The sequence below is a fragment of the Primulina tabacum genome, chromosome 1, assembly GCF_025594145.1.
Source record: "Primulina tabacum isolate GXHZ01 chromosome 1, ASM2559414v2, whole genome shotgun sequence".
Taxonomy (NCBI): Eukaryota; Viridiplantae; Streptophyta; class Magnoliopsida; order Lamiales; family Gesneriaceae; genus Primulina; species Primulina tabacum.
The window spans coordinates 9,242,714-9,263,650 of NC_134550.1; the positions used below are offsets into that span (position 1 = coordinate 9,242,714).

General features: G+C 34.3%; 4 protein-coding genes across 4 annotated transcripts; 3 read left to right on the forward strand and 1 right to left on the reverse strand.

The window, feature by feature from the left end:
• The first annotated feature begins 765 nt into the window (after positions 1–765).
• Positions 766–3,720, forward strand: LOC142540048 (uncharacterized). Its single transcript, XM_075645912.1, has 5 exons — positions 766–1,183; positions 1,293–1,345; positions 1,438–1,602; positions 3,137–3,238; positions 3,424–3,720. The coding sequence occupies exons 1-5, from the start codon at positions 961–963 to the stop codon at positions 3,559–3,561; spliced, it is 681 nt and encodes a 226-aa protein (XP_075502027.1). The 5' UTR covers positions 766–960; the 3' UTR covers positions 3,562–3,720.
• A 372-nt stretch (positions 3,721–4,092) lies between these two features.
• LOC142540041 (uncharacterized) lies at positions 4,093–7,865 on the reverse strand. The gene is made up of 4 exons (XM_075645899.1): positions 7,788–7,865; positions 7,300–7,329; positions 4,862–6,499; positions 4,093–4,567 (listed from the first exon to the last, which is right to left on the reverse strand). Coding segments are annotated over exons 2-4 (2,046 nt in total). The 5' UTR covers positions 7,301–7,329; positions 7,788–7,865; the 3' UTR covers positions 4,093–4,160.
• Positions 7,866–10,655: 2,790 nt separating this feature from the next.
• Positions 10,656–14,238, forward strand: LOC142540055 (putative inactive receptor kinase At4g23740). Its single transcript, XM_075645924.1, has 3 exons — positions 10,656–11,043; positions 11,563–12,821; positions 13,279–14,238. Exons 2-3 carry the CDS (start codon positions 11,618–11,620, stop codon positions 13,935–13,937), a joined length of 1,863 nt encoding a protein of 620 aa, XP_075502039.1. The 5' UTR covers positions 10,656–11,043; positions 11,563–11,617; the 3' UTR covers positions 13,938–14,238.
• Positions 14,239–18,511: 4,273 nt separating this feature from the next.
• Positions 18,512–20,915, forward strand: LOC142540071 (ubiquitin-conjugating enzyme E2-17 kDa-like). Its single transcript, XM_075645961.1, has 5 exons — positions 18,512–18,634; positions 18,716–18,794; positions 19,858–19,985; positions 20,308–20,412; positions 20,536–20,915. The coding sequence occupies exons 2-5, from the start codon at positions 18,725–18,727 to the stop codon at positions 20,677–20,679; spliced, it is 447 nt and encodes a 148-aa protein (XP_075502076.1). The 5' UTR covers positions 18,512–18,634; positions 18,716–18,724; the 3' UTR covers positions 20,680–20,915.
• Positions 20,916–20,937: the final 22 nt, after the last annotated feature.

Below are 20,937 nucleotides of genomic sequence, written 5' to 3' on the forward strand. Positions count from 1 at the left end.
TAACGTCACATAAACATGATTTAGCAGTACTCACTCGATGTTATGAACGGTGTCAAAGCATCGTCACACATCAGATTCTCATAAGTTGCAGGAGCAATTATCCGGAAGACGACGGTTGCCCTGTTTTTTATGTGACAAATGATCAAAACATAACACCAAGACTCCGTATGATCCAAAAGATTTGGATTGTATTGCGATCATTTCTTAATTTTGTTATAATCATAGATGTTCAGTGATATGACATACTTAGAGAGTCTAGTCCATTTTTCTTCTCCTGAATTGCTTCCTTGAGCTGACACTTTCCAAGAACCTCTCGTTTCAAACAAACGAAGGCATAAAGAAGAAAGGAAAAAAATTTGAAGAAATTTAAGGAATTAAACGATAAAAGAATCAACAATTATTTACTTCCGAGAGTTCTTGATTTGTATGTTCACCCTAATATTTTTTTGTAAGAACCAATTTTAATAAATACCAAAAATAACTAAATATTTTTTAATCATAATCAATAACTCAAATATTTAAAAAGTATTAATTAAATTAAAAATATATACACACCAATTATCGTTTATATATAAGTTACTTGTATATTATTAAAAAAATTGAACAGATCTCTTGTAAAACGATCTGATGAATCTTTATCTACGAGACGGGTCAATCCTATCGATATTCACAATAAAAAAATAATACTCTTAGCATAAAAAGTAATAATTTTTCATGTCTAAAAATTTCCTTTGTTATAATAAAGTAGGCTACAGCCCAACTATCTGAGGGCGATGGGCTTGCTTAAGCAACAAGCTAATTTCGAAATCGCCAATAGTTTCAGTCGCTTCCTTCGAATCTCCATAATTCCATCAAAAAGCTCTTCAAAATTCAAAATTACATACAGCAAATTTATGAAATTGGTTCCAATCGAGCAAGAAACACACAAATTCAAGAATATTTTATTAATCACCTGTTGCGATGGAGTATGATTTCAAAACCCTGACATACGATTCGCCAACCCCCTCGTTCAGTAGGCCAGCGTCCGGCCCGTCATCGGCTGCCGCTGCTCATTCCATGTATGGTCGACCATTATCTCTTTATCCCAAGATCGGAGGCGGATCCGCTCAATCTTCCGCCGGTCATGGAGGAGTACCGGCCCGGAACCCCCCGTTTCTGAACGCCCCAGCTTCTCCAACTAGCTGTGTTATTCTTTTTCCTTTATGTTGTTTGAAGATTTATGCTGGAAAAGTTTCAGCTTTAATTTGTTTTTTGATGGTATTTGTCCTGTTTTGGTGGTATTTAATTTGCAGCTGGAATTGGGATTAGGGTTGCTATAAAACCTGAGTATAAAATTACGCCACCGGTATTTATTTCCTTGTCATCTGCTCACTAAGACGTAGAAATTTTTGTAAAGTGTGCTTGAATTTGAGTTTCTACTGATTTATGATTTCTTAGCCTCCGTTGTTGCCTGGACTTGGGGAGATCCCTCGAAGCAATTTCCACTTTGATTTCGAATTTGAGAGAAATTTTATAGCTGAAACAATGAAGGAAAACCCTAATTGGAGCAGACTTGGGTTGGAAAATTCTATGAACAAACCAACCGAAGCCGCATCCTCACATGTAAGTTTTGCTTTATTAGTTCATTTCAACAAATGAATAGTCAGATTGCTCAGTATTCTTATCTTTGTTTTATAGTTTATGAAGTATTATTCTGTATATTTGCTTATTCCAATGTTTATGTCTAGCAAAGTTCGGATACACAGGCACTTGACATAAAATTTTGGTTTCTTAAAGAGTGGTTTTTTAAAAGAAAACAAAAAATGTCATATTTCAAATTTGAAAAATTGTTTTTGAGTTCAATGAGTTAGAATTAATTGTGTCAAAGACTTTATTTTCACATATCACGAAAAATGATACATGATTTTTGGTAGGCAAAAACGTGTAGACGTTCTTACGGGTCGTATTTCGTGAGACAGGCTCTTATTTGGGTTATCCATGAAAAAATATTACTTTTTATGCTAAGATTATTATTTTTTATTGTGAATATCAACAGGGTTTACCCTCTCACAGATAAAGATTCTGCTCTTTTTGGTAAAAGAGTTGGCATACTTGTTTTGTACTTGAGTTGGATATTTTTTCCTCAATGTAGTAGGATCCTCCGTGTTGTTGTCAGATTACCAGTTTTTCTTTTGTAAATGAGAGTTTCCATGCTAGTGAATAGTGAAGTGAAGCTCCCCATCTTTTCATATAATTTTTAGGGCATGATTGATATGTTTGAACGGAATAAGAAATGAATGGAATCAGTTTCGAAATGGAAGGTGGGAGAGAATTAAATGAGGAATTTATTCTATTTCTGTGATTGATATCAAATTAAATGATAAATGAATGGAATGAAATTTTTTTTCATAATCAAATCATTTTTAAATATGAAAATAATTGTTATTTATTATTTATCATTTATCATTAATATTTTATTATTATTATTATTATTATTATTAATGTTGCTGCTGTTAAATAATAACTAATTTGATTTAATTTTGAAATATCATTATTAAATGATAATTTTAATATTATTATTTAATTTATTTATTATTATTATATTATTATTAATTTCTGATCATTTATTTTATCATCAAATAATAATAATAGTTTTATATTTACTGTTCTTATAAAATTATTGTTATCATTTTATTTACTAATTTTATTTTTGCTATTATTTATTATTAGTATTAATTTATTATAATTTTTTTATAAACAAAGATAAAATTTCTATTATTAAAAGATTTGAAAAATAAAATTGATAGAATATATTGATAAATATGTACAATAATACATATGAAAAGTAAATAACAGTAAACTTTCCTATTTGAAAATTAAATTGGAAAGTTTAAAGGATGGGAATGGGTAAACTCAAACCAAAAAGGTAGGAATGCCTATTAGGAATGAGTATTCTCATTCCAATTGAGAACCAAGCATGGAAATGAGAATGAGGTTGGGAATGCCCATTCCATTCCCACCTCATTCTCATGTACCAATCGTGCCCTTAGTGCTCAAACGTCATACATAGATCATTCAGTTTTGTTCATGTATTAGAAAACCCTGACTTGGGGTGAAGTCATATCTTGTTGCGGCATAACAATTGGATTTGATGCAGGGTCCATCAACAGATCCCATAGTGAGCAAATACATAGCAGCGGGTCTTAGCAGAGACGCTGTGCCACTTGCAGTAGCAAACTACGGAGACAATCCGACCAAGGTGATATATTCTTAAATTTCTTATCATGTTTCATTCAAGACTTATGGTTTGGATTCATTGAAGACATGTGAAATGAATAAAGAAAATTAAGAAATAAAGAAGTATATGGTTGTGTTAGCTTTACTTCTTGAGCTGAAAATTAGCCATGTCTATGTTTATAACTGATGGCGATTGTTTCTCCTCAGGTTAAGGAATTTGCAAATGGATTTACTCTCCTGCGAGAGATGGGATTCTCATCAAACAATGTTGCAGAAGCATTGTTCATGAATGACAATGACACGGAGAAGGCTTTGGCTCATTTCCTTAACAATAATACATCTTGAAGTAGCTATACTAGCAACATTATGGATTTGCATCAAACTCAAGTTCATTTGGTACCATAGTCAATACGTTTCCTTGTAATTGTAAAGTCGATTTGTGAAGATACTTATTGTATTGTTTGTATAGAGATTTTGGTGAGTGACGACTGTTTTGTTCTTTTCTTTCTTGTGTTCGATGTTTGGATGCTCCTATGTTGTTGCTGTCCGTTGAAAAGTTAAAATGTTGTTGCCATGACCATTGATAGTAACCAACCTACACATTATTTATCATATTGTATAGTTTCTTTTATTGTCTAAATTCAAAAATATGACTTGTAGTTGAGAGGCTTATTGACACAACAAGGCTTGCCCCTCGATTTAGGATTGCTGCATTCGAGTTTCATACTGTGCCCTTGAATAACTATGACCACGAAAAGGTTTTGACTAAAAGATATTGGTCAAAATTGTGCTTCGACATGACATACGTGTACGTTTATCGTTGCACCTAAACACCCGAAACTCTTCTATCTCGCCGCTAACTTTTGTCCTTATCACTTAAAACCAGAAAGCAACGCATATATAACTCCACGATAGAGCTCAGATGCATGGAAACTCTTCACGTGTTACAAGTTGAAAATATGATCATTCGCACCAAATATAGCAGCACTAAATTGCCTTGTGTTTAAATCTCCACCTTCCAGAACTGAACCGAACCGGTCAAGCCATTGAACCGGGCTAGGAATTTCAGTCTCCTCCACCCACTCTGAAGTCATATCCAAGTCATCCAGTTGAAGAGGATCTGCTTCTGAAGAATTTGATCTCAAATACTTTTCCAACTTCAGATTATAATTTACATAAACCAAGTCGTTTAATGTTTCCTTATCGATCTTGTTTCTTTTTTCAGAATGGATTTGCTGAAATGTGCTCCATTGCCTCTCAAATGTCGTAGTGCTGCAGACTTGACTGAGTATTCGTATTGCCACTCGTTGCAACGTGGATGCAGCGTCACCAAATTGTTCCCACCATATTCCTACACATCGCACCAAGATTCATTTGAATTTGGAGAAGTTAAACATAACGGACACTGGTAATGTTATAAATCTAGTGAATAGAACACACTATACATGGTTTACGTGGTTCGGTATAAATACATACATCCACTGGACGATGGCCTAAGAGCTAAAACTCTTAAAATATTAGGTTACAATCATTAATCCTGTATACAACTGATAACATATTGGGATAAACATGGTAGGAAATTTTTATCTAATCATATCAATATATATAATATCAGTCTTAATTTTAAATTCTATCTAGCACTTACCAGGTGAAACAGAGTCAATTGCCTCCTTAGCAAGGTTACAACCAAACATCCCACTTTTCCTTGAAAATAGAATAATCTGGTTTGTCATATCTCGCCTTAAATCGGGAGTGGGAAGAAGTTTCTCAAGAACTCTGTAAAATTCTTCTTTGATAGATCCAATAAACTTGATCTCCGGATTATACTGGATGCTTGGGTTCAGGAAGGCCGCAGCTGAATGCAGAGGAGAATGGAGATGGTTTTGCCACTTCTTATCGACTATGTCCACAAGCGTCTTGCATTTGATCTCGTCCATAATGTAATATGTCCTTATAGAATCCTTAGCTCGGGTCATCAGCTCGTAAATGAAACCCACAGAAGGCTTTCCTCCCGACACTTCCCTCAAAACTTTCAAGAACGGCTCAGATACAGCAACGCTTTCTTCTACTGCTCTCCAGAACTCATTATCATCTATGATTCCGATGCAAGTTGCAGCTTGAGGCTTATTTGAGTATGTCGAATTTGCAGACAATTCTGGGCTATTGAACATATGTTTCAATCTTGTTTTCTGCTTCAACACAGACTGTAAGGATAGAAAGTTTGAAACAAACTTGGTAATGCCACTCCTGATGATTTCTTGTCCTCCAGTGAACTTTTTCATCAGATCAAGCATCAATGAATTGTTGTATACGAACTTCGAAACAGCTTGCGCTTGTAAAATACACCGGTTGATCCAATCCACTTTACAAAGCTCCTCCAAGATCCCATTCATGCAATGTGAGGCACAGGGGGTCACGAAGATAGTTCCATAACTTTGTATTATGTGGTTGGCTAACCCAGGACAATTCAGAGAATTATCCATAACTATCTGCACTACATTTTCTGGGCCTACATCTTGAATAATAGAGTCAAATAAATCAGATAGATACTTAATATTTTTATAATAAGAAGACACATCAACCGACTTGTGGAAAAACGTTCTAGAGGGGGACGAAACTAAGAAATTAATCAGAGCCCTTGATTTGTTATCCGTCCATGTTTCTGCAATTATAGTACAACCTGTCATACCCCATTCCCGCTCACTATCTTTCGAATGGAAAGTCATTTCAGATTTGATCTTCTCTAACCAAGCCGTTTTCAAGGTTTCAGCAGATGGGGCTGAAAATCCGTTCCCGCACTTTCTTACAGCACCGAACATTTGCTGATAAGACGAGGAACGAGCTACACTGAAGTCCAATTTATTTTCAAAAAAGAAAAGGGCAACGCTTCTCTCGGCATTTTCTTGGTCATTTCTTGAAGAAGAGCTAGGCGAAGTGACAGAAGGGAATACTTTACCCATCACAGGCACTGCTTCAACAGCCACCATAGCCTTTCCAGTAGGTACACAGACAGCCACCGGAGATGTAACCTCTGGTATTTTTTGCCTTTTAACAATTGAAGTTTCTTTATCATCTTCTTTCAAGGATAGGATTTCTCTTACTCTATCACTTACATCATCCCTAACTTTTGTGCAGGGGTTTACACCTTTACTAGGAAGTCTAGACAAATGATGTTTTAGCCTACTAATGCCGCCATTGAGTACTCTATCACAAAATTTGCATCTCACCTTGTTTCCTTCCAACCTGTCAGCATATTCCCAGCAAGCATCTTTTTCTCTAACCACTGCCAGAAAGAAAATGAAAAATCAGTCCCTAGTCAAACCAGTCGTAAAATTAGTATTTGAAACTTTTGATTACTGCATTGTACTTGCATTCTTACAACAAGTGTTCTGAATAAATAAAGTGATCACATTGGAAACAAATAACCAACTTGATCAAGAACCTCAAATATCCTTATTAGGACAACCTATTCTTCGGTGGCTAACTTCTTTTGGGGCAAAGCCTTAGAATAGGACTTTAGCCTTAGTTAGAACAAGATAAGGCATGTCCCGAGGCAAGTCAGGTCTTAGCCTGAATGATACTCAACTCATCAAAGCAGCTTTGATTAAATCCATTAAAATTTCAAGTCCCTTTCAAGAAACATATCTGCACAATCATATGCTGCAGAAGTAGCCAACTTAAACAGCAAGACAAAATTTTTAGTAAAAATTTCTGGTGGTTGTATTGTAAGGACAGACATATACCGATATACCAAAACTATAGCTAGTGATAAATCTCTAACTTAAATTTCTACACCTTAAAATAGTCCAATCACCAGTTTCAATCAATGTATCACCTAGGTAGCCATATAAAACAGCAGGAGCATTTGTTGCTCCCGAATCCCTATGGTGTACACTCATAACTTGAAGAACCGCAACCAATAAGCAGGACTATCATGTATAATACTGACCAGTCCAACGAGCAGGACTCGGCAGATGAAAAATGCAATTAAATATGAATGATAAAACATGATAATTAAGTAAAACCGTATGTATAATAACAATTCAATGAAGTTCAAGCTGTGAAGCAAAATTCACCACTCACTTGTTATAGAAATGCCCAGCTGATGATCACCTGAAACAGTGTTTAAAATGTTAAAAAAAAAATTAAATTAAATTAAACTAAAAAAACATCCAAAATGAGTAAGAAATATTATCCATAACAGTAAATAATCATATCCCTAAACACCCATTTCCACAATTTTCAATCACCAACTCAATAAATTCGCTTTCTTGACCCCAAACAAAAAAAAAAAAAAAACACAAGCACACACACACACACACAAAATCATCTAAAACTAGAAACAAAATTGAGTTCCAATTATTTTTTTACTACAAGTATGATTTAACAGCAAAAATCTATCGATCTGAGAAATTTCAAAGGGCTGCAATTTGTTGTTTCTGCGATGAATCCATAGCCCAATTTTTATTACGCAATTAATTGATTTAAGATATTTTCAAAACTTAAAATTTGATACTAATTTGGAAGCAGAACAGCGAGAAATTGAGGAAATGGGAAGAATAAAAGCTTACGGAGAGATGCTCGGAGGTCTAGCGGATCTGGAAACTCGCTTGAGTTCTCGCGATAATTTGGCGATTTTTTTACTATACATATTTTGTTATTTACCAATTTTCATTTATTATTTATTATTTTTTTATTTTTTTTTTAAAGTGAAAAAGCTTATCTTCTCGTTCACATTAATTATTAAAAGATTTTATTCAGAGTCATATTTATTTGTTTGAGTTCGGGTCAATGTATCTTAAGTTCTATTATTCGGGCAAACGCTGCCAGGAGCTCGGCTCGATAAACTTTGTTAGGAGCTCAGATGTGCATGTTCAGGCATTATTATCGCGTGAGACCTTTTCTCGAGTAGAGAATAACCTAAATTATGTGCAAGGTCTTGAACTCTTACTTTGGTCTACTTGCATCAGTTAATGGAGTCGAGTCTGGAGTAATTAGGATAGAACCGGATTTTGACTAAATTGAAGATTTTACATGTGTTTTATGTTGAGGATGATGCTGTTGTTTTGCTTTTTCCATGGTTGGCATTAATATGCATAGAAAAGTAGGGTTTTGGTTGGAGAAAGACCAGACTTGCTTATAAAGGCATCAATAAATTAAAATTTTTAATATATATTAACGATTTTTGACATGCATATATTACACCTTTTGATGTTAATTATAACTTGACGAGAAACATTTTTAATAAAATATAATAATATGTGCATTTTTTCATTATCTAAATTTTTATTAAATGTAGGGTAGGTCTCTTGTGAGACGGTCTCACGAATCTTTATCTGTGATACTGGTCAACCCTTTCGATATTCACAATAAAAAGTAATACTCTTAGCATAAAAAATAATACTTTTTCATGGATGATCCAAATAAGAGATATATCTCACAAAATACGACTCGTGAGACTATCTCACTTAAGGTTTTTGCCTTAAATTTAATATAAATTAGTAAAAATAAGGTTAGAACTTAAATTTAATTTCGGTATGTATAATTAGCTTACTGATTATACTGAAATGTTGTAGTATATCGAGATTTTGGTACGATATCGGTATATAATATTTTCTATTGAAAAAATATCTTATTTTAAAAAAAATTAACTTTATTGTTTTTAAATTTATATATACATATATATAATATATATATTTTAAAGTCAAACCAAAATAATTATGTATCTACCTCTGTCATAGATATGTCCTTTTCTATAATATATGGACCTACCTTACTTATCCTCACATGGCATTAATGCTTCGGATGTCCGAGTAATAGGTGAATTTCTCAAGTTTTTCCCTGTTCAGACCAAATCAATCAACTTTTGTTTTGTTTTGTTTTTTTTATTTCCCCCCCTCAAATTATTTATGGTCTAATTTATTTTTAAAATCGAAGCAGTTAAAGATAATTACAATAATTCTTCTCTCTCTCTATTTTTTAAAAATCATATTGTATAAATTAGTACATATTATTCGTATTAGTCACTTTCTACATATAAATCTCACTTTTAAAATTAAAATCAAAATTCAAGCTATATGTCAAAATTGCTTTCAAATTTGTCATAGACTTTTTTTTGAAAAATAATTTGCTATAAAATCTTTTAAACGTTGAAATTGAATAAAAAAGTTAATAAATAATATCACGTTTAAAATAAGAAATTGAGTGTTAAAAATAAAAGTTATAAATATTAAAATTAGTGTGTGATAATATATGCAATTATTTATTTATTTTCGGATTATTTTCAAAAAAATTCTATAAACAGGTCTCTCAATTTGCAGAGGAAAAAAAATAATAGAGTATATATTTTTTTTATAAAGTGTGTAGTTTAATATATTTTGTGATTTTAAAATTATTATTTTTTACTGTAAATTATTACTTTTAACACATCAGATATTCTTTTTATTTATAACTTAGGTTGGGGAGCAATACTCACCGATCTATACGATTTAAAATAGTTCAATTATACAAATATAAATTTCAGTAAACCGACAAATTTTAAATTTTTTTTTACGACGATGTAATTCACTCCTCTCACTCAAAAACCCAAAAAAAACATTATTTTTCTCTTAGAAGTAAACCAGTCCACCATTATAATAATCAGTTGCACATGGTGAATTAATAAAGAGATTCAACCTCCAGATCCGACTCAGACGATAACTAGTATCTTTAATCAAGTAATTAATTTTTCTTTCCTTGTTGCTTTTTTTAAAATTGCATTACTATGGCATTATGATAATTATATTAAATTTTAATTTCTGAAATTTTATAAAATTCATAATGTCCCATCCAGTTAATAATTATAATCTCTAAATAAAAAATTATCAGCTTTCTATAGACAAAAATACCAAATATTGGTGGTATTTTAAAATTATTTACATAATTAAATAACATAGAAGTATCACATATGATAAACTACTAAAATTGAATTTTTCCTTATGTAGAAAATTAGTTAAAAGATTTAAAATCAGATGGTTCAGTATTATGTAATTTGACATTGATTCGAAGCTGAATTATATCAAATCTTAATCTTAATTAAAAAATGAAAGATAATTTGGTTAGTGTCGGTAGAAAAAAATTAGGCAAAAACTTGTGTGAGACGGTCTCACGGGTCGTATTTTGTGAGACATATATCTTATTTGGGTCATCTATGAAAAAATATTACTTTTTATGCTAAGAATATTACTTTTTATTGTGAATATCGGCAGGATTGATCCGTCTCACATGTAAAGATTCGTGAGACCGTTTCAGAAAAGACCTACTCAAAAAATCAATGACACTTCTAATTTCATAAAAAAATGTAAAATCCAATATAAATAAATAAAAAAATATGATGTTGTTACAGTAAATAGTATTAGGTGGGCTAGATCTGGAAAAAATTGACACCGATTATTTAATTTAATAGTCTTCATTTTCTTCTCTGCAGTAGCTGGTAGCTATTACGATACAGCACGTGCAGTTCCCATTCCTCCCGCGCCATATAAACAAACAACTCCCCTTTGCATTCTGAGAAGTTATCATTTATTGCTTTGTCCCCTCTGTACCACCCACCCTCCCACCATTTACGCTCCCCCGAGCAAGAAATCACCCCTTTTCTTTATCACAAACCGGAGTGTTTGGATTCTTGTGTTTGGTGTTTATGTGACTCGATTTTACGTTTAATGATGGGTTCTTTTTAAATCCTTTGGATGTGTTGTTCTTGAATTGGAACTTTCGCTGTATAGAGTTTCAGATTTCTTGGTTGGTGAAATCGGCTGAGAGGGGATTTCTTTGATCACTGGCTTGAAGGTACGTTTTGGATTTCAGTGTCGTTTTTGGGAGATTCAGACGTAGGATGGTGAAGTTTAGTCGTGATTTTCGAAAAGTTTTGAGTTTTAATCCAATCTATGTCGTCCAAGAGCTACATTTCAGCATGTTTCTGCAGATTATGCTTCGTTTGTTTGCTTTATGAGATTCGTTCTTTGATTTGTTATGAAAGATTGAAGATTTAGAAAAAAAAGAATGAATTATTGTTACGTACAGTTTTGTCAAAGTCTGGCAGAAAGAAACAAATAAAAAGTTGAATGAACAGTGTGTCTAGAGTCAGTGAAGGTGGGAAGAAAAAGATCTGTGTAATTTTTTATTCAATTTATTAACTTTTTTTATTTGAGACGTTACTAATTAATTTGGTTTGTTGACCTAACATGTCTGTGGAATTTTCTACACGTGGGGCTACATTCTTGATAAAATATTCAATATGTAATAATATTTGGTAATGCTGGTTCGTTTTTTAATTGGGAGTTTTTTTTTTGTTCTGATATGATGTAGTGATGGCAGAGATTGAGAATATTGTTTGAGGCTATTTTGACTTGTAAGAGAAGGAATGGGCATCAAGATTATTTTATTTGCAATTTTAGTATATGGTACACTGTACTTATTAGCAAGAGCTGAACCTGTTGAAGATAAACGGGCGTTGCTGGATTTTATTGATAACATTAATCATGTTCGTAAGGTGAATTGGGATGAGAGAACTTCTGTATGCTCTAACTGGACTGGAATAACATGTAATCATGATAATTCGAGAGTCATAGCGGTTCGCTTGCCCGCTAGTGGATTCAAAGGCAGCATTCCTTTGAACACACTTGGCCGGTTATCGGGGCTTCAGATCTTGAGTCTTAAATCAAATGGTATTAGTGGGACGTTTCCTTCTGATGTTTTGAAACTCGGGAACTTGACGAGTCTTTATCTCCAGTTCAATAATTTGCGGGGTCCTTTGCCGTTGGATTTTTCGGTTTGGAAGAACCTTTCTGTGTTTAACCTGTCCAACAATGCTTTCAATGGGAGTATTCCATTCTCCCTTTTGAATTTGACTCAATTGGTAGTTCTGAATCTTTCCAATAACTCGCTTTCTGGCGATATTCCTGATTTGAATATCCCGACCCTGCAAGTGTTGGATCTGTCCTATAATAATCTTACAGGAGCTGTACCTCAATCCCTCAAGAGATTTCCAAGTTCTGCCTTTCTTGGTAATTTAATTTCACCAGAGAATCCGATGCCTCCGGCTCTTCCACCGACAATTCCCCCAAAGAAACATAAGTCAAAACTTAGTCAATCGACCATCCTGGGAATCATTTTAGGCAGTTGTGCACTAGCATTTGTGTTAATTGCCTTGCTACTAATTGTTTCACACAGAAAGAAGCGAAAAAACAAATCGACCACCGAGGCTTCCCATAAGAAAGAGAAAACTGTTTCCGAGCGTCAAGGGAATGGTGGCCGGCTAACATTTTTTGAGGGGTGCAATCTTGCATTTGACCTTGAAGATTTGTTGAGGGCTTCGGCCGAGGTTCTTGGGAAGGGAACATTTGGTACTACGTATAAAGCAGCACTAGAGGATGCAACAACAGTAGCAGTAAAGAGATTAAAGGAGGTTATTGTTGGAAAAAAGGACTTTGAGCAACATATGAAGATTGTTGGAAATATGAGGCATGAAAATGTGGCTCCATTAAGGGCTTACTACTATTCCAAGGATGAAAAGCTTGTGGTATATGATTACTACAATCAGGGAAGCGTGTCGGCATTGCTACATGGTATGCTGTTTTTAACTTATTGTGTTTGTCATTAAGGTGGCATTATTGGTTCCTTGATTCACTTCCAAAAGGACGGATTTTTTTTTATATAGAAGCTAGATTCTAGTGCCAGCTTGAGATAAAATTGATTTTTTTAACACATTTTTGATTTCATGTGCTAGAAATAATAGCTGTAATGAGATCATCCTAGATTTGAGATGTATGAAATGAATAGGAGAAATATAGTGAAGATAATGCAATACAAATACACTGAAGGAAAAAAACTCACTTCCATATAGGATTTACGCGTGATAAAAGATAGGCAAATTAATGACACTCTTGTTGATATTTCTCATCTCCTCTACGCAGAGGTGACATAGATTGGAATAATATTGCTCGAAAATCTTTCTAATTATAAAATCTCATCACAGTTATATTAATGTTGGCCAATAAAACTGACAAATGTATGAGTTTGCAGCAAAACGAGGTGAGAACCGGATCCCTTTAGATTGGGAAACTCGACTCAAGATAGCAATCGGTGCAGCAAGAGGCATAGCTCACATCCACTCGCAAACTGGTGGGAAGCTCACACACGGAAACATAAAGGCCTCTAATATTTTCATTAACTCCCAACAGTATGGTTGTGTTTGCGATCTTGGTTTAGCGACATTAATGAATCCAATCACACCACCAGCAATACGGGCAACAGGGTATCGTGCTCCTGAACTCACCGACACTCGGAAAGTGACACATGCATCAGATGTCTATAGCTTCGGAGTTTTCATACTGGAACTCCTTACCGGGAAATCCCCTGTATATTCATCAGGTGGTGAGGAGATAATCCACCTGGTCAGATGGGTTCATTCTGTGGTTCGTGAGGAATGGACCGGTGAAGTTTTTGATGTCGAGCTCTTGAGGTATCCGAATATAGAGGAAGAAATGGTGTCAATGCTGCAAATAGGCATGAGTTGCGTGGAAAGAATGCCTGAACAGAGGCCAAACATCGAGGATGTGGTTAAAATGGTGGAGGAAATTAGAGGTGCTAATACAGGGAACAGCCCATCTGGTGGAAACAGATCTCCAGCTTCCACTCCACATTTGGCTGAGATTGGACCCTCAAATCAGTTCCAACATTAGCTTGTTACCTAATTTTTCCTTTTATAGTGAATGGACAAATTATTCAGTAGATATTTTCATGGTTTTGTTATTTGCTCAGTGTTGTGCTTGTATTTGGGGTTCAAAAATGTTGTCAACCTCTAAGTGGAGAGTCATGTATGTCTAGGTCGAGTATTTTGTCCGATTAGCTGTAAGCCGACGCAATTTTTTACAGGAGTTACGAGGGACAAATAATTGTCTTGCTAAGAGAACGACTGTGATACAACATTTGATTGAATGATTTAATCGATCTAAGTTGTATAATTATTATTAGTTATATATTTGATAAGACAAATGTTGTCATGCTTAGATGATGTTTTATGAAGTAAAAATGTTTCCACGGTTTGGTATTTGTGTTCTACTGACGTTTTTCTATAGTATGTGATTAATATGATTTTGTTCCAGCAAATGCTTACTACTAATTATGCAAATTATGATAGAGGGACGATTACTAGTAAAAAAGACTAGCAACCTACTCGTAAGAAGTGATGACATGAGAATAGCATATGCGATATTTTACGGATGAAACATGACGTTTACATCATATATAGCAATCTCAAACTCGAGCGGTCTCAATCTTTATATATATTAGGTGCCTGAATCGACTAAGGACCAGTTCAGAATATACAAAATGAAGGATCTGTTCGCCGCATCCCACTTGAAGATATTCGATCCCTTCGGCTATTCCTAGAACTATATCCTGAAGTCTCATCAAACCAAGGGGATTTTTCTTACGGCCCTCTTGGAAGATGAACTTCTCTAGTGATTCGTTTGGTAGAAATTCGTAAATGAGAGGTCGTTTAAATCCATCAGCACAAAAGCCCACCAAGCGGTGATGAATTTTTCCAATTGTACCAATTTCATTTATGAATTCCTCACCATTTCCCTGAAAATTATTGAGGACCTTTACTGCAACATAAATTTCATTGGCCAGTATTCCTTTATAAACAATACCAAACTTCCCTGACCCAATTTTTCACCAAACTCATTGGTCATCTTCCTTACATCAGTGTAAGGGAATGTAGTAGGTTTAAGAGCTCTATAATCTACCAAAAAAATTTCAATCTTCTCTTGATTTTCTCTGTCTGTTCTGATTGAACTGTGAAGAAGGTCGAGAGCTGCTAGAATCACTGCAAAAAGAAATTCGCAAATGAGAGCTGGTTTTCCATCTACGTTTTATGATTATTCAGATTCAGACAGTGACTTAATTGTTGAAATAAATTGTGCTTTTTAAATGATATATTTTTTGTTATAAAATTCTTTTACCCATGGAGTGTAATTAACTCGTGTGTATAGTAAATTATGTTTTTAAAAACACACTTTTTCATAAATATATAATAAAATGATAAAAACTTGTGTGAGACGCTCTCACGGGTCATATTTTGTGATACATATCTCTTATTTGGGTCATCCATGAAAAATATTACTTTTTATGCTAAAAGTATTATTTTTTATTGTGAATATCGGTAGGTTGACCCGTCTCACAGATAAAGTTTCGTGAGACCGTCTCACAAAAGATCTACTCTAATAAAATTATATAGTTACTCGTAACAAAATCAGTATATATAACGACCAAGTAAAACCAAACTGCAAGAAATTTTGTTTACAATCGATTCAAATCATCTCTTGATTTTTGCCATGTAGTAAACCAAGAAGTCAGTTTTTAAATATCATCTTAGAAAGATTTATTTTGACATTGCAATTGTAGTGACACGAGGGATTGAGTATTTGCACCGAGGTTGTGACATCCAGATGTTACATTTCGACATTAAACCTCATAATATACTATTGGATGAACACTTTATTCCGAAAATCTTTGATTTCGGGCTTGCCAAATTTTACTCCGCCGATAAAATTACAGCCACTCTCACTGCCATTCATGGCACGATAGGATATGTGGCTCCAAAATTGATCCATAGAAGTATCGGTGGAGTCCCTTACAAAGCCGATGCCTATAACTTTGGAATGCTGCTAATGGAAATGATCGGTCTAAAGAGAGATTTCGCAGTGATGGATCATACTTCCAGCCAGTATTTCCACACTGGATTTATGTCTGTTTCAACAAGGTCGAGATATTGAGATTGGAAATGGTGATGAGAATGAAAATAAAATTTTGAGGAGGATGACAATAGTCGCACTATAGTGCATCCAACTAAATCCAGGAGATCGACCCTCGTTGAAAAACAAATTCAACTGATTCAATGGTCTGCTGGTTGATGATCTTTCAAGAGGTCAGTAAATTTAAGGGCATCTCTTTTCTTGTTCAAGATTCTTGCGTAGATGCTCATGAAGTTGGGAATGATACTATTATGCATTTAGGTAGTATTTGACTCGATTCAACTAAGAAATTTATGTGGACTGCTTATTAACGTTTTCTTTTCTCTTTTTTCCTGAATGTGTTTGGATGAAGAATGGCTGACACCATTGGATATATTATAGGATAATACCCTCTGTCAAGTCTCAATCTTAACATGATATCAGAGCCCAAGTTCCACTATTATGTGTTGGATTGTCCATAGTTGGACCACCTGTTCTGCCTATAGTTGTGTCATTTGTAAACTTCACAATCCAGATATTCATTTCTGGGGTGAGAGGGTGACTTGAACAATCATACCCACGTGTACTAGCTTTTAAGGTTGAGTTAGATTCAAATCTAAATATTAACACTGTCACAGTAGATTGAACTATTCCGAGCGGAAGTAATGTGTCTATACACCTTCGAGACAATTTGGGATGGGCACATGGATAAATTTATTGAATAATTGAAGTGACGACGTGACTCTTGGATTAGATGTTTCCTCGAAATTTTGCTATTAAACTGTGCATGTATATCATGAGACACATTTTAAATACAAAAATAGTCAGATTTGAAGTGTTTATGCGAAGTGGGAAATTAAAATAATTTATCGAAGTATCGTTTCAGTTATCAAATTTTTATATGTTATCGAGGATATTTATGATATGCACATGTGGGCAAAAACTTGTGTGAGACGATCTCAAGTGTTGTATTTTGTGAGACGTATATCTTATTTGAATCATCCATGAAAAAATATTACTTTTTATGCTAAAAGTATTACTTTTTATTGTAAATATCAGTAGGATTGACACGTCTCACAGATAAAGATTCGTGAGATCGTCTCACAAGAGACCTACTCTACATGTTTTGTATATCAAAATAATTTTTGTTCAAGTGTTATACTTATTTTTGCTAAAAAAGCGATCAAACGACCCGTAACCATAACATGAATTTTAAATTACTTTTAAGATCTTGTAGTATTAGACTTGTCAAATTGGGTCAGGCTCGTCGGACCGGCCCGTCCCGCTATAAAAATTTAGCGGGTTGGGTTGATAAAATAGCAGCTCGTTTGAAGACGGGCCAAATGGGCTGAGCCCGTTTGGGTCACGGGCCAAGACGGGGCGGACCTAAACGAGGCGGACTGGCCCGCCAAATTTTGATATAATTTTATATTTTTAAGTTTTATATAAAAATTAGAATAAGTCTCTTGGCGCCTCCATCCCTCTCTTATCTTATTTCCTCCTTATTTTTCTCATGCGCCTTGCCTCCATCACTCACTCTGATAAAATCTAAATCTATGTGCTTCTTCTTTTTTTCGAAGATGTTATGCTCTCCTCTATTTTCTTTAATAGATACAGGCTACATGAATAAAATTTACAGATAATTCACTGAATGATAAAGTTAAATTTTGGTTTATGAATTTATTGATAATTTACTCTTAGAACAAATATATATAAAGAAAATAAAAAGGGAGAAATTTATTTTATATCTTTTAGATGCAGAAAATGATGAATGTGAAAATATTAAAACAACATCATCCCGAGAAGGATCCAATGTTGTCAAAATTTTTGATGAAGAAACGGTGGAAAGAACTATTGTAGAAGATCAAGATTGAATGGAATTTAATGAGAATTGACTTTATAGTATTTGTTTAATTTATTCATGTTTTGTTTCAACACTTTACTTTTTATGGATTATGTTGTTTGTTTTCTTAATTTCTTATTTCAATGTTTTTAAATATTTTATGAAACTATTGACTAAAATATATTTTTCTTTTACTGCAATACTGTTTAACATTTTTTTCTTAAAAAAATAAGCTGGTTCGGCCCGCCTAACCCGCGACCCAAGGTGGATTGGGCTGTGTTGGCCATTTAGAGGCCCGCACCACCCCATCTAATGGCGGGTTGCGGGCTGGCCCGCCCGGCCCCGCCAGCATGTTTTGACATAACAGCCCGCAACCCGTCAATCCATTTTGACATGTCTATGTAGTATATATAACCACATTAGATTATGCAATTAAAACAATTTGATCTATATGAATTAAACTTAACTCCTTATTTTTATTTATTTATAAATACAAGACAAATATCAATATCATTTTACAATATAATTTCATAGTAAATTAAAATAATAAACTTTAGTTCAAATCCCAACCGCGACGACGAGAAGCGGAACCATATCCAAGCAGTTATCGGATTAATTGAAATTGGAACCATAGGTTTTGGAACCGTAGTCAGGCCTAACTTGAACTACTCTTCAACTTATTTAAATTTTTTAATAAAATGTTAATAAAACTTTACAGCCCATTTGCGAACGCAGCAGACGTTTTCTCTGCAATTTGTTGTTTTCACTTGGCCTGTAGGGGGATCCAAAGATCACCGAGGTATGATTTCAGACAAGTTTATTTGATTTCTCCCCCCACAAAGTTTGTAAAGAAAACGGATCTGTGTTTTTTCTTTAACAGGAAAAGCTCATGGCTTCAAAGCGGATCTTGAAGGAGCTCAAGGATCTTCAGAAGGATCCTCCTACGTCTTGCAGTGCTGGTAGATTAATTTTCTTTGTGGAAAAATTTTTACGCTAAAGGAAAAAGTTTCGATTTTGATTTGTTTATTAACTTGGTTTTTGGGAAACAATATTTTATGAGTTTTTTTTTTTTTTTTACTTGAAGCTACTTGAGGTTATTTAATCAGTTCTCTTTTTGGTTTTTTTTTAGGAGAAATGTAAGTTATTCTATGGAGGGTCTTGGATAATTCATTGTTGCATTTGCGAAAATTTGATGTTCGTGTTCAGTGTGTTTTATTTATGTATTTTCTTGTTCAATTTGGTCCCTGAATGACTTTGATAAATGCTTGGATTTTTCCCTTGATGGTTCAAATTTAGATAAATTTGTTCCTAATATGCAACATAATGAAGTTTTAAAAAAAAGTTATGAATAACTAGTTTATATGAGCTTCTTCTTTTTTATGATGGATTGGTTCTTTGGAAGTTTGATAAGTTGTTTGTCCAATTGAGAAAGAAGCTTTTCAGGAAAACTATCTAAATCTGATGCATTGAGTAGATTTATGAACTTGGGTAGTGGCTTTAACATGCTCTGTGCTAGTTTACTCTCTGTTGGGATTTTGTATATATGTTTCTTAGGCGGGCTAATTAATGAGTCGGTAAAGTTTTTGATGTGACCATTTCTTTCTTGAAATGGCCAGTCATATCGAGCTTTGTGATTTATTCATAATGGATTGATTGAGGCTTCCTTTTAGCTATTGCTGTTGTGAGATTTTGATAACATGGATTTTATCTTATAAACAATCCTTGAAGTTATGGATGTACAAAATGATCCCCGAATATCATCTCTTCATATTACCACATCATTTCTCCGTTTATCTTTCATGGATACCCAAGTCATCTCGTGTTTTGGCCCAAATTAGAAAGTGGAATGGGATTCTGATGAATTTTCCAAATTTAATATTCCATTTTTTTTAATTCTTCGCTGCTAATTGAAGCCGGCAAACTACCCTCTTCAGAATCATGAATGATTTACATGTGCGAGAAAACATAAAAAATTCTATTTTGTTATGCTAATTTTGGCTTTCCACTTGGCATATATCTCAGGTCCCGTGGCTGAGGACATGTTTCATTGGCAAGCTACGATTATGGGTCCTCCAGATAGTCCATATGCCGGTGGGGTTTTCCTAGTTACCATTCATTTTCCTCCCGACTACCCTTTCAAGCCTCCAAAGGTTTTGCACGCTGACTTGTCTTTCTACTTTCAGTTTCTCTTTCCTAAGGGCTGTGTTAGTTGTGTATTCAAACTAGAGGTGGATTTACGAATTCAAGGGAGGGGTGACTGAATGGGTTTTTGGTGGTAAAACTTGTGGTATTATAAAAGTTGCACAAAATTACAGGAAATAATTCATTCCCCTGCGAACCACACTACTAGGTCTGCCCCTGATCCTAACGATTCAGCCATTAGATTTGCTCTTCTGTTATCATTCCCTAACTTTCACTATGCGGCTTTTTGAATAAATTTAAATATGTAGTGTATTCATCTTGTTTTCACAGGTTGCATTCAGGACAAAAGTTTTCCACCCAAATATAAACAGCAATGGAAGCATATGCCTTGACATACTGAAGGAGCAGTGGAGCCCTGCCCTTACTATTTCCAAGGTTGTATTTATTACCTACTCTCCCAATTATGTTTGATCAATCAACTTTCACCAATAATAACATACCGCCGAATGAACTCTCACTTTTCTTATAGTAGTTGAAATGATTTTTTCCCAATTCTAGGTGTTGCTTTCTATCTGTTCTTTGTTGACGGACCCGAACCCTGATGATCCTTTGGTGCCTGAGATTGCTCATATGTACAAGATAGACCGGAGCAAGTATGAGACCACCGCAAGGAGCTGGACTCAGAAATATGCTATGGGGTAAGAGAACTGTGTTTCAGTTTCGACAAGGGGATGGCCAGCTTCAACTACTTTTCTCGTTGTATTTTATGTATGATATAGTTAATTTAAATCTATCTTTAAAGTCCTTGATTTGGACAAAATAGAGGTCCAAGAAGTGCCCATGGGTTCTCATCCTTCATGTTCAGTTGATCTTTGAAATGTCTCGCACTATTTCTATATTACGCTTGTTCTCTTGTATGATCTTTTTCTTGTCTCGAAGCAATTTGTGGGCATGTTATTA

Coding starts and splice junctions, on each gene's coding strand:
- LOC142540071 (XM_075645961.1), top strand. CDS start 18,725: ATGGCTTCAAAGCGGATCTTGAAGGAGCTCAAGGATCTTCAGAAGGAT. Junction 18,795..19,857: donor TCCTACGTCTTGCAGTGCTG/GTAGATTAATTT, acceptor CATATATCTCAG/GTCCCGTGGCTGAGGACATG. Junction 20,413..20,535: donor CTGCCCTTACTATTTCCAAG/GTTGTATTTATT, acceptor TCCCAATTCTAG/GTGTTGCTTTCTATCTGTTC.
- LOC142540055 (XM_075645924.1), top strand. CDS start 11,618: ATGGGCATCAAGATTATTTTATTTGCAATTTTAGTATATGGTACACTG. Junction 12,822..13,278: donor CGTGTCGGCATTGCTACATG/GTATGCTGTTTT, acceptor ATGAGTTTGCAG/CAAAACGAGGTGAGAACCGG.
- LOC142540041 (XM_075645899.1), bottom strand. Junction 4,568..4,861: donor AATTGACTCTGTTTCACCTG/GTAAGTGCTAGA, acceptor TGCGATGTGTAG/GAATATGGTGGGAACAATTT.
- LOC142540048 (XM_075645912.1), top strand. CDS start 961: ATGGAGTATGATTTCAAAACCCTGACATACGATTCGCCAACCCCCTCG. Junction 1,346..1,437: donor AGTATAAAATTACGCCACCG/GTATTTATTTCC, acceptor ATGATTTCTTAG/CCTCCGTTGTTGCCTGGACT. Junction 1,603..3,136: donor CCGAAGCCGCATCCTCACAT/GTAAGTTTTGCT, acceptor GATTTGATGCAG/GGTCCATCAACAGATCCCAT.